The following is a 12,036-nucleotide window of genomic DNA, read 5'->3' as shown; positions in this document are numbered from 1 at the left end:
GAATTGCTCAGAAAATTGGAAATCATCTCCTTGATAACTAAGACAGTCTATGGTCTTGTTTCTATTCTATCCTTTCATCTTTTTCCTTAGACTTTCTTTTGTCTTGATTCTGCACTGCACACAGAAGAATGAGAAGAGGGTCAGCTAATCAGACCTTTTCTCTTCCGCTCAGAAGTGCTGTAATTAGGCCTCATTTGTAGAACTGTGCTGACATCTGCTTTGCGTCTCCTATCACCACATTGTTAACGAGCACTTGCAAAGGCAGGGCTAGAATTTCATGAAGAGTCTTTGCATTCAAGAGGGATTTCTGAGTTGAGGGCTTATGGGGAAACTGAGTCCAAGTGGTATAAATGCACATTTATATCTGTAACTCATTAGGGAATTACAGGGCACAACATTTTATGAAAATACAAGGAAAGTTCTTCATTTTGATGTTATCAGTAACCTCTCTGTGCTCAATTTCCTCACCTGTAATATTGGAGATGTACCTGTATCGTAAGGTTTTTGTAAGCATTAAATGGAATAATGTTTGTAAAGCTCTTATAAGTTGGTTGTTTCGGCTCATAGTTAAGAGCTTTCGGCTCGTAGTTAAGTGCTTGATAAATGCTAGCACTTATTATTTCGTTCTCTCTTGCTCTGGTGGTTCAGTGAGTTACGTCTTTGTGTGTGTGTGTGTGGTACGTGGGCCTCTCACTGCTGCGGCCTCTCCCGTTGTGGAGCACAGGCTCCGAACGCGCAGGCTCAGCGGCCATGGCCCACGGGCCCAGCCGCTCCGCGGCACGCGGAATCCTCCCGGACCGGGGCACAAACCTGCGTCCCCTGCATCGGCAGGCGGACTCTCAACCACTGCACCACCAGGGAAGCCCTTTTTTTTTTTTTTTTTGGCTGCGTTGGTTCTTCGTTGCTGCGCACGGGCTTTCTCTAGTTGTGGCGAGCGGGGGCTATTCTTCATTGCAGTGCACGGGCTTCTCATTGTGGTGGCTTCTCTTGTTGCGGAACATGGGCTCTAGGTACGTGGGCTTCGGTAGTTGCAGCACTCGGGCTCAGTAGTTGCGACACACGGTCCCTAGAGTGCAGGCTCAGTAGTTGTGGCGCATGGGCTTTGCTGCTCTGCGGCATGTGGGATCTTCCCGGACCAGAGATCGAACCCGTGTCCCTGCACTGGCAGGCCGATTCTTAACCACTGTGCCACCAGGGAAGTCCCCCAGTGAGTTACATCTTAAATGAGAGTTAGATTCCAAAAGATACTTGAGTTAGTATTAAGAAGGGGGGAAAAGAGCAGTGTTTTATAATGCATTACTTCACATCTGTTTACCAAATACTGATGATGAAGAGAAATTTCCCTTTAGAATCTACTAACGGCTCATTAGCAGAACATATGGATTTGTGTGTAATCTACAACCACACAATATATTGAATACAGCCTTTTTTCCCTCAAGTTTTAGACCATTTCATGTAAAGAACCAGATGATATTGTTGGCTTAGTTAGTGGCCATGATCTATAATAATTTGTTTTTATTGTACAAAACATAGAGTCGAATTTAAGTAAGTTAAATGAGCATTTAATGTGATATTATTGTATACTGACTCTTAGTATATCCTAGAGATAAAATCATTGATTTGCATGAATATGCTAACTTAAATGGTTAGGCATAATGGACCTTAAAAAGGGAAGGGAGTCAATTACATGAGATAATTTTGGCAAAAGCAAAAACTGAAACCAAAAGACAGAATCCCCCAAAATAAGCTACTAAAGGAAAAGCATACTTAGGCCAGCATTTTCAAGTCGAACATTTATCTTGCTTCCGTTCATTGGAAAATTGTTCCAACCTACTCTGTACTGGCTCTTAGGTTGTTTGTAATTTTTTTCCTTCACTTTCTCTCTTCTGTTTCTTTTTTCTTTTTTATGAAATTTAATTAAAAAAATTGAAGTATAGTTGATTTACAGTGTTTCAGGTGTACAGCAAAGTGATTCATTATACATACACATATATATTCTTTTTCGGATTCTTTTCTGTCATAGGTTATTACAAGATATTGAATATAGTTCCCTGTGTTACACAGTAGGTTCTTATTCCATCTATTTTATACATAGTTTGTAATTTTTGATATGAAAAATAAAGCTACAGTAAACATGCTTTTTTTCCCTGAATTTTATTTTATTGATTTTTTTTCTTTATTGGAGTATAATTGCTTTACAATGTTATGTTGGTTTCTGCTGTACAACAAAGTGAATCAGCTATAAGTATACATATATCCCCATATCCCCTCCCTCTTGAGCCTCCCTATCCCACCCCTCTAGGTCATCACAAATAAACATGCTTTTTTAAAAAAATAATAATAATTATTTTTATTGTGGTGATTCCATCTAAGAACAGTTAAAGGACAAAATATAGTACAGAGTCAAACACAGCTCCCTTTTTTTTTTGGCTGCGTGCATGTGGGATTTTAGTTCCCCAGCCAGGGATCAAACCTGCGCCCCCTGCATTGGAAGCACAGAGTCTTAACCACCGGGTCACCACCAGGGAAGCCCCTAAACATGCTTTTACTTATTCTTCCATGTATAGTTTTTTTTGAAAGTCACACAATTTCATACATACGGTTACAGACCTCTTTCACCATCTAACCCATTTGTTTTACTCCCACCCTTGTGGATGACTACCCAGCTTGTTTCCTTTTTAAAATTATATATATGCTGCATTGAATCTTCTCATGTAGATAAATTATCATGCTAGATGACGTATTCCAGAAGGACATTGTATCTAGGGGGAAAATTTTTTCGATGAATGGGATACATTAAAAAATAAGGCTTCAGACTATGAAAATATAAGTTAATAGAATTGCTTCAACTGGGAGTACCTGCTCTGTGCTCTAAAATGTTTTCTGAATAGATGAAGTTGGGGGACTCTGAGGTCATATATCCTACCCTCCATTTTTATAAAAAGTTCCTGAGATGTTAGCCAGCTTCTTTCTCCTTAAACATTTTAAAGAGAGGAAACCTTACTGCTTCACAAAGCAGTTGGAAGTTCAATAAGAAATAAAAGATCTCTGGAACTTCTGTCATCAGCACTAGGTTTTCTTTCTAGGTTTATGAGAAATAAATCTAATCTCTTTTCTCTTTATCAGCTTTTAAAATAATTTGTGTCCTCATGACATCTGTTAAACTTATTTTCAATTCTGATTCAAAATATTATGACAGCCTTCCATGTATTATGTGTCATTCATAGCTATCTTCTGCAGATTCGATAAGCATAGTGCACATATTCGTTAAGAAGGCAGCCTTTGGAGGCAGGCAGGCTGGGGTTTGCAGCCTTGCTCTGCCACTCACTGGTTGTGTTATCTTGAGAAGATTACATAACCTTTTAAAGTCTCAGTTTTCTCATCTGTAAAATGGCATTATAGTATTTCTTCAGAAAGATGATGGGGGACTTCCCAGGTGGTGCATTGGTTAAGAATCCACCAGCCAATGCAGGGGACATGGGTTTGAGCCCTGGTCCGGGAAGATCCCACATGCCTCGGAGCAGCTAAGCCCATGCGCCACAACTACTGAGCCTGTGCTCTAGAGCCCGTGAGGCACAACTACTGAAGTCCGCGCCCCTAGAGCCCATGCTCCGCAACAAGAGAAGGCACCTCAATGAGAAGCCCGCGCACCACAACAAAGAGTAGCCCCTGCTCGCCGCAACTAGGGAAAGCCTACACGCAGCAACGAAGACCCAACGCAGCCAAAAATAAATAAATAAAAGATGATGGAGGAATATATAAGATAATACATGCCAAGTACTTACCATAATGCAAAAATGAAGTGTTCAGTAGATGGTAGGGGTAGTTAAAATAGAAATAATGATTATCTTCTATTTTAAAATTACTGACTAAAAAATTAGGGAGGAAAAGACCAACTTGGAGCCCTGAGGATAGGTCTTCCAGGTTAAAGTCAATCCATTAATCAGAGTATCCTACTACTGCCCTCTAGCCTGCATTTCTTGAATTTGTACATAAAGACAATTCACTCACTCACTCACCCTCCTTTCAATACTGTGTGGAGCATTGTTGTCCAGTGCACTGAGGACAAGGAGATTCTATAGTGACCAAAAGAGAGCTATGGTTTCAGTCCTCCAGAGAGAGAAGACGGAGAGTGAGTGGGTCTGAGTGAGTGAGTCTGCCTGTTGCTTTGCTGACAACCCTATGTGTGATGACACTGAAATTTTAACTCTTTCTAAAAAGAGAATAATGTTAGTTCCAAATGACTTGTTCATGATGAATCCATTTTAGCTTCTGAAAACAGGTGTTTGTTTTTTAATATTTTATTGTACTTTGTTGGGGATTGACATTAAGCTGGTCAATTATTTATTATTATTATACTGGGTAATCCATATCCTTCTCTTTGTTAAGGTTAGTGTGTTTTAGCTTCTTTATGAGCTGAGTGACCTTCAGTCACACATTCTCTTCCGGTGTCCCTGTCTCCTTCTCTAAGTGAAGTTAATGGGTCTCAACACATTTGAGTTGAGCTGTGGGTCACATTTCAGTATGGATTCAAAAGACATTGTGACCTTTAAAGGACTATATAAATACAAGGTGATACTGCTACTCTTTGCTCCTGTATGTTTATCATCAGTTTTAAACTGCAAAAATGTTATTCCCAATCTTTGTCATTTTCTCTCGAGAGTCAGTGGGTGCTTTCTCTCCTGCTTTTCTTTTTCTTAAGTCATACATGCTATTTCCCCCACAGTGTTCAGTACTATGTTATTATTTAAACATTTCCTTCTGTCCTGCACATTAAGTTTCATCCAAAATGATTAGGCTCCTGTCACAGGCTGCATCCCTCTCTGTTGGATGCAGAAAAACGTCCTGCCTTTCCTGTAGGCAGGTGCTCTCCTCCCAGATGTCTCAGTGTCACATTTTTCTGGCACCAGAAATCAAACTTCTACTTGTCCTCATATCTTTCAGTTTCCTCACCAGGGTCTCAAGTCATTGGAAGATACACTTCAGCCTTCGTTGCTGTGAGCCTTCCTGGCTGTCTTGGGCCCCAGAAGTCTCAGGAGAACCTCCTGTTTGGGCTCTGGAAAGAACAGCATCTCTTCTTTAAGCAAATCTCCTTTGCTTATTCTTCTCATCTCTGACACTTGCTAAATTGCCTGTGGTCCTTATCAGCTTGTACATCCTGGGTGTCAATTCAGCTCTGTTCTATGAACATCACACAAACACAAAATGGCGAGGCCAGTATTTCAGCCCCTTCTCTTGTGTTGTACTGGTTGTACTGTTGTGATGAGTGAGGATGGGGTGCAAGATGGAGGGCTTCTCCCCCAGGGCTCATAATCTAGCTTGGGCCACAGTGCATGTACACCAGTATGGTAATTTACATACAGAGATAGCCAGTAATGCGGCCTCTGCTTTGTACCAGAGTGTGTTCTGGAAAGCTTCCTTATTAATAGGATCATGTTAAATCAACATTTTTTCCCCCAATGTGGGTACAATGTAACTAGGGTTACAATATAATTTATTGTTCAAATCCTAACACTTGGGAGAATGATGAAGAGAGTTATTAATAATGGGGAATGTGTAACAGACTTAAGCTAGGACTGTTCTAGGCAAACTGGGATTTATCGGGTTAAAACCAGAGATAAACAAGGACTCATGCACATGAGTCATAGCCTTAATCAGAATGATGTAGAAGGAAAGACTCAGGAACTCTAAATCTGTCATTTAAATAAAAAATTGTACTCTAGGTCCCATAAATGGACAAAATAAGTTATATATAGTTAAAAACAAGCCCTGAGATAAGATAAAATGTTCAGCATGTAAAAGTATGATTTTACTGTATCATAGATTTGTCTTATACAAAACTAATATGATGCTTGCTGTGATAAAAATTAATAAAATTATTAGTTAAAAATAGTTTACTTGTCTCCTTTGATTTTAGTGGATTATTTTTTTTAATGGAATGACTTAAAGATCTCTAGTATCTTTAAAAGGCAGGCTACCCAGGGAGGTTTGAACAGATGTCCTTTTTTTTCTTCATGAATTTCTCAGAGACAACAAAGAATGTTCATTTTTTTCCATTTTCATCTATCTGTCTATCTGTTCATATATCTATCATCAAGTCAACAGCTATTTACTGAGCAGTTACTGTGTGCTAAACCCTAGGTACTGGGAATACAGTCACCAGTGGGGTCTGGTTCCTTTTTCTTTGTACCGGCTTGTCTTTCTCTGTTTCAGCTCTGTCTTTGTAAAAGCAAGGAGAAATCATCTCCTTGGTTCTCCTTCCCTTTCTGAAGCAAAGTCTTATGGGATTAGGTCCCTCAGTTTCTTTATTTGGCAAAAGATCTTACTATTCAGTCAAATGTTATAAAGTTTTAATGGAGCAAGACAAATGTGCCTCTGTGACCCATTTACTCAAAAAAATACACTTTAGGAAAAGAGATTCCAAGTTAACAATAGAGGAAGGGAGTGAAGCTAAACACAAGTTTCCAGCAAGCAGTAGTAATTCTGGGGAAATGTCTATATTTTTGCATTTCAGTTCTGCTAATGTCACTTTACTCTGCTTTTCTCCTCTTCAAGAGGAACCCAGATGATTATAACAAACTGGATTTGATAGCTAAGATGAGCATTCAGGGAATGGAAAGTAGTTAGTAGGGCTGGGAAAGTGAACGCAACTTAAGGAGTGGGGTTAGCCATTGGTAATGGCAAGAGATTTGGCTCAAGAAATAAGCAAGTATTGTAAGCTATCTTAGGGATCTTGAACTTTGTCCTGAAGGCAAAGGGAAGTGTCTTAAGTTTTGTTTGTTTGTTTTTAAATCAAGGGAGTGACATTATCCTAGTTACCTCTTGGAAGGGTCTTTTGCAAGGGAGATAAGTATGACTAGTGGCAAGGGTAGTGAAGGTTTTAGAAACCCAGTGGTTAGTGACCTGGACTAGGAGATGGAAGACAGTGTATAGACTCCAAAAAAACAGGTTTAGTGATTGAACGTGGGTGCCAGGGGTTACACATTGTCCTGGGTTTCCCTTGCTTATATGTCTGGAGAACCGTGGTGACATTTACTAACTGAGTAGTGGGGAAACACAAGGTGTTAGGCAGATTTTCACTTAAGCCTGTGGGCACGACGTTGATTATCAGTCTTCTAGAAATAATCAGAGTAGCATCTAAAATTCACTAAGAACTTTGGTTGTGAGCCTTGGGTGAAGAAAAACTTACCACAGCTGATTTTTAGAATTAATTTCCTATGCTTTTTTTCCTGCCATTCCCAATGACAGCAAGCGCCACCTTGCAAAGAAAGAGAAATCACAAAAGACAGCCTGGGGTGTGTGTGTGTGTGTGTGTATGAGAGAGAGAGAGAGAGAGAGAGAGAGAGAGAGAGAGAGAGAGAGAGGAAGAATAAGTGATGGAGGCTGAGGATGGCATGGATGGTTCATTGTATTGGTTCATAAACCTCTTTCACCCACTGGCAGAAAGGCTGAATGGGAGGGGTAGGGGGAAAGCTAGCTAAGGTTGCATAACATCCTGATTAAGAGAGTGCTAGGGTCATATTGCCTGGGTTCCAGTTCTAGCTATGCTACTTAACTAGTTGCGAGATTGTGGACAAATTTTTTCATCTCTTTGTGGCTGTTAGCTTCTTCATCTGCAAAAGAGATAATAATAGTGCTAACCTCATTTTAAAGTCTTAAATAAGTTATTGTCTGTTAAATAGTTGGAATGAGTTACTATATTTACAATGTTTAGAACAGTGGGTAGCAGTATTATTTATTCATTCATTCATTCATTCATTTATTTATTTATGGTGGCTGTGTTGGGTCTCTGTTGCTGTGCGTGGGCTTTCTCTAGTAGTGGTGAATGGAGGCTACTCTTCGTTGCGGTGTGCGGGCTTCTCATCGCGGTGGCTTCTCCTGTTGCGGAGCATGGGCTCTAGGTGCACGGGCTTCAGTAGTTGTAGCACGCAGGCTTCAGTAGTTGTGGCACGCACGCTCAGTATTTGTGGCTCATGGGCTCAGTAGTTGTGGCACACAGGCTTATTTGCTCCACGGCATGTGGGATCCTCCTGGACCAGGGCTTGAACCCATGTCCCCTGCATTGGCAGGCAGATTCTTAACCACTGTGCCACCAGGGAAGCCCAGTAGCACTATTATTATACAAGGTTTTCTTTTAGCAGGTGGAATGAGCAAAGCCGCAGATAATGGGCAGCATCTTAATAAGTGGGAGGATTGATGGAATTACATTATAATGACCTTTCTGTCCTGTATCCATGATTTTAGACCCTGATAACACATAGCATATTGGCTGGGTCCTTGTAATTTTTTCATCCCAGTGAGAACATGTTGTAGTGTTAGTGGCAGTGGCAGTGATGAGAATGGTGAGACTAGCTTGTATGAAACCTCCACGTCAACCTGATGAGGTGTAAATACTTCATGGTCTCACTTTTACCTTTGAAGAGCCTGGCTGTTATGTGAAGCAGCTGCCCAAGGCCAAGAGCTCGTGAGTCCTGGAGCTGGGATGCAATCCAGTTGGTTTAACTTGAGAGCCTGCACTCTTTAGCCACTACCCTGATTGCCTCTGCAGTGTGTGTAAACAGTCCCTGTTCACGCAACGGCCCCCTCACAAAAGAGAAGAAAGTGGCTTTATTTTCGTGAAAGGTGATGGGTTTCAGGGTCTGAAACTACAGGTCAGGGTAGTGGAAGATATCATTAATCTCTCTTTTCCATTTCTCTTTTAGATATCAGTTTTTCTTGCAGGTGAAGCAAGATGTCCTTCAGGGCCGGCTGCCCTGCCCTGTCAACACCGCTGCTCAGCTGGGAGCGTATGCCATCCAGTGTAGGTTCCACTTAAGCAAATTTGCTTCAGAGCTCTTGAGAAGAATGTTTGAATTTTTCTTTTTAAGCAAGTTTATAAAGTTCTTCTTATCAAATGACATTTTGCTAAAAAGAAATTGAATTTAGTCAGAATTCAGGTTTTAATCACTGTGCCTTCAGAAGGGGTAAAAGTGAAGCCAGTTACATATCCCTTGTAGTAGGTTGCATGGAGTTTTAGTCACAGGAATAGCACTGATTCTTGATTCCATGGAAGGTCTGAAAATTTGTTCTATTCTACATTCCTCCTGAGTTTGATTGATCCCTCCGAGCCGCTCTGCCTCAGAGATCCCACTGCTTCCAAGCGGCTGTTGTGATGACTCCACGTGGGCAGGTCCATCACCAGTTTAGAGCGTGGCCCACAGTCCGCACCCGTTGTCCGTCAGCTCTTGCCATCCATGTGGCGGCCATGGGGGCAGCTCCAGGTTGTACTGTCGTTTTGGAGGCTGAAGCTGAGGCTGTTTCCACTTATATTTACTGAGCCCCTTCTAAGAATCAAGCAGGGTATGGGGGTGATGAGACAGCATGTTCCTTGCCTGTGTGATTCTTGCAGACCAGAAATAGCTTAGAAAAAATATTCTAGGAAAAATGTTGTGTAAATGAACTGGGGAACTGGTTGGGTTTGGAAGGTGGATTAATGTAGGGAGAAGTTTTATAAGCATAACATAGTGAACTCTCTGGTTTCATTTAGTTTCTTTGTGTAAACTGTAATGGGGTTATGTGCAGCATTGTATTATATTTCCATGACCATTATGTGGGGCAAATACGTTTTGAACCACATGATCTATCTCTTGGTGTCATTGTCTGAGAGAGGTTATGGTTGTTTTTCACCTCAAGCATTTCCATTATATGTACTTTAAATTCTGTTTACAACATTTTACTTCATATAAACTGGTAAGAATAACTTAAATGAAAATGATAATCATAGTCTTGCGGAAAGCAAAAATTTTATCTTTTTAATGTAAGATTTTGTTTATACTATCCATATATTCTCATCAGAGTTGTTTTAAACTAAAATTAGTTATTATCTTATATACATTTATTAATAAAGTATTTGAAGAAAATGTTTAAGCATGAGAAGAATACTTTTATTCCTGTATTTTTAGGAATATTTTCCTAAAATGGAAAAAAATTACAGTTTCTTTCTTTTTTAGCGGAACTTGGAGATTATGATCCGTATAAGCATACTGCGGGGTATGTGTCAGAGTACCGGTTTGTTCCTGATCAGAAGGAAGAACTTGAAGAAGCTATAGAAAGGATTCATAAAACTCTAATGTAAGAATCACATTTTATTAACAATAATCAACATGTTGTACATTAGGGCCCCAGAACTTCATCTTGAAACTATAAGTTTATATTCTTTGACCAACATCTCTCCATTTCCTGCACCGCACCGCACCGCCCCATTCCCTACCCCCCCAGGCCCTGGTAACCACCGTTCTAGTCTGTTTTTATGAAGTTGGCTTTTTTAGATTCCACATACAGGTGGTATTATACAAGAATTTGTCTTTATCTGTCTTACTTCACTAAGCATTATGCCCTCAAGGTCTATCCATAACACTTGAAAGTTGCTAAGAGAGTAGATCTCAAATGTTATCACAACAAAAAACAAATGGTCATTATGTAACGAGATGGAGGTGTTGGCTATGCTATAGTGGTGATCATTTTGCAGTATATAAATGTATCAAATCAACATGTTGTACACCTTTAACTTATATAATGTTATATGTCAATTATATCTCAATAAAGCTGGAAGAAAAAGAATCCCACTTTATGTCACATCGCCCATCAACCGTCATTTTATGCTATTGACAGGCTTAAGAAAAGTTTCTTAACAAATTCTTCTTCTGTGCCTTGAACATTTTTTTTCTTTTCAAAGTTTTTTTTTTTTTTTTTTTTTTTTTTACTGCTTATAACACTAAAATGCACATAGGAAACCCAGACAATTTAAAAAGTATAAAGGGAAAAAAAGTGTAAAAGAGAGAGTAAATCCCAGTACCTAAAGTCAACATATTTTTAGTTAATGGCCTTTCAGACCTCTCTCTATGCATGATTTCCCATAGAGAAAATTTATTTTTTATAGATTTATGTATGTATGGTTTTACAATGAAATCATTCTGTACATACTGTATTTTGCAATCTTCTATTTTTTTCAGTCACCAGTACCTTGTGAAATTTATTTTTTTAAACTATAAATATATGTTATTACCACAAAAGCCTTAATGTATTCTGGATTTGCTCTGTCTTAAGTATGTAAGTTCTTCACAGTTACAAGCAAAGCCCTATTCAGTCTCTAGCAATGAATCTGGAGATCATGATGCCAGTGTGGAGCCTCAAGGGGTATTATGTTAACACCACATGCGCTTCTGAGAAATAAACACACTCCACTAGTAGGATTTTCAATTAATGGCCTGCAGCATTGAAGTTATAATTTAATTATAGTTATTTTGGTTAAATCCTCTATACTGATTAACTTTGCTTTATTGCCTCTTATGTAACATCCCCCTTTGAATTTGCTTGGTTTCTTTCAGATGTATTACAGTTAAGGTGAAAAAAAGTGTAGAATTAATCTGGTCAACAAAAAATGTTTGCCTAAAGGATCTGTTTCAGTGAGTAGCACCAGAAGTCAGTTGCTGAATTGCCATCAGAGAAACTAGGCTTTCCACCTTGTGTTAACATGCCCCAGAATGCTCTCCAGCCTGGTTCTAGAGTCCTTCGTTTTAAGGTTTCACTGAAGTGGGTGCTAAGAGAGTACCTGTTATAACATTATGAAGGGCACCGTATTTGGCACATCCTGAGAATACTGATTCTGCTAGGAGTTTCCGAGTACACTTATGTTTTGAAATTATCAGGGAGCTTTGATAAAGGACCTTATCTGTTTTATGGCATGGCGTTGACAGCGTGACTGCTATTTCTAAAAGACTAAAGCTGATCAAGGTTTGGTAGCTTTCTTGTGTCTAATTTGTGGTAAACATTCTTCTTTATAGATTTCAAAAGTATTATATTGCTGGGCTTTCCAGAGTACCATGGCTGAAACATGAGATTGCATCGAAGCAGGATTTCTTAATTTTTAAAAATTTGTGACTCCTTTTGTTAACCATTAAAAATCTCTCTCTCTCTCTCTCTCTCATACACACACACACACACACACACACACAGAGAGAGAGAGAGAGAGAGAGAGAGAGAGAGAGAGAGAGAGAG

The 12,036-nt window shown here is 39.5% G+C and overlaps 1 protein-coding gene across 6 annotated transcripts in view; it reads left to right on the top strand.

Annotated features, from left to right (window-relative positions):
* The window catches only part of EPB41L4A (erythrocyte membrane protein band 4.1 like 4A), a 256,154-nt gene that overhangs the window by 142,372 nt on the left and 101,746 nt on the right, over positions 1 to 12,036 (top strand). For all 6 annotated transcript variants that reach the window (XM_027100046.1, XM_027100063.1, XM_027100039.1 and 3 more), the window contains exons 6-7: positions 8,703 to 8,800; positions 9,990 to 10,110. In XM_027100046.1, the coding sequence (XP_026955847.1) occupies positions 8,703 to 8,800; positions 9,990 to 10,110 (219 nt within the window). The remainder of the gene's footprint in view (positions 1 to 8,702; positions 8,801 to 9,989; positions 10,111 to 12,036) is intronic.

This window comes from Aethalodelphis obliquidens, unplaced genomic scaffold, assembly GCF_003676395.1.
Source record: "Aethalodelphis obliquidens isolate GAN/ISIS:26980383/991018 unplaced genomic scaffold, ASM367639v1 scaffold4, whole genome shotgun sequence".
Taxonomy (NCBI): domain Eukaryota; kingdom Metazoa; phylum Chordata; class Mammalia; order Artiodactyla; family Delphinidae; genus Aethalodelphis; species Aethalodelphis obliquidens.
The sequence above is the reverse complement of the archived record's forward strand: the minus strand, read 5'-3'. Positions and strand labels throughout refer to the sequence as shown.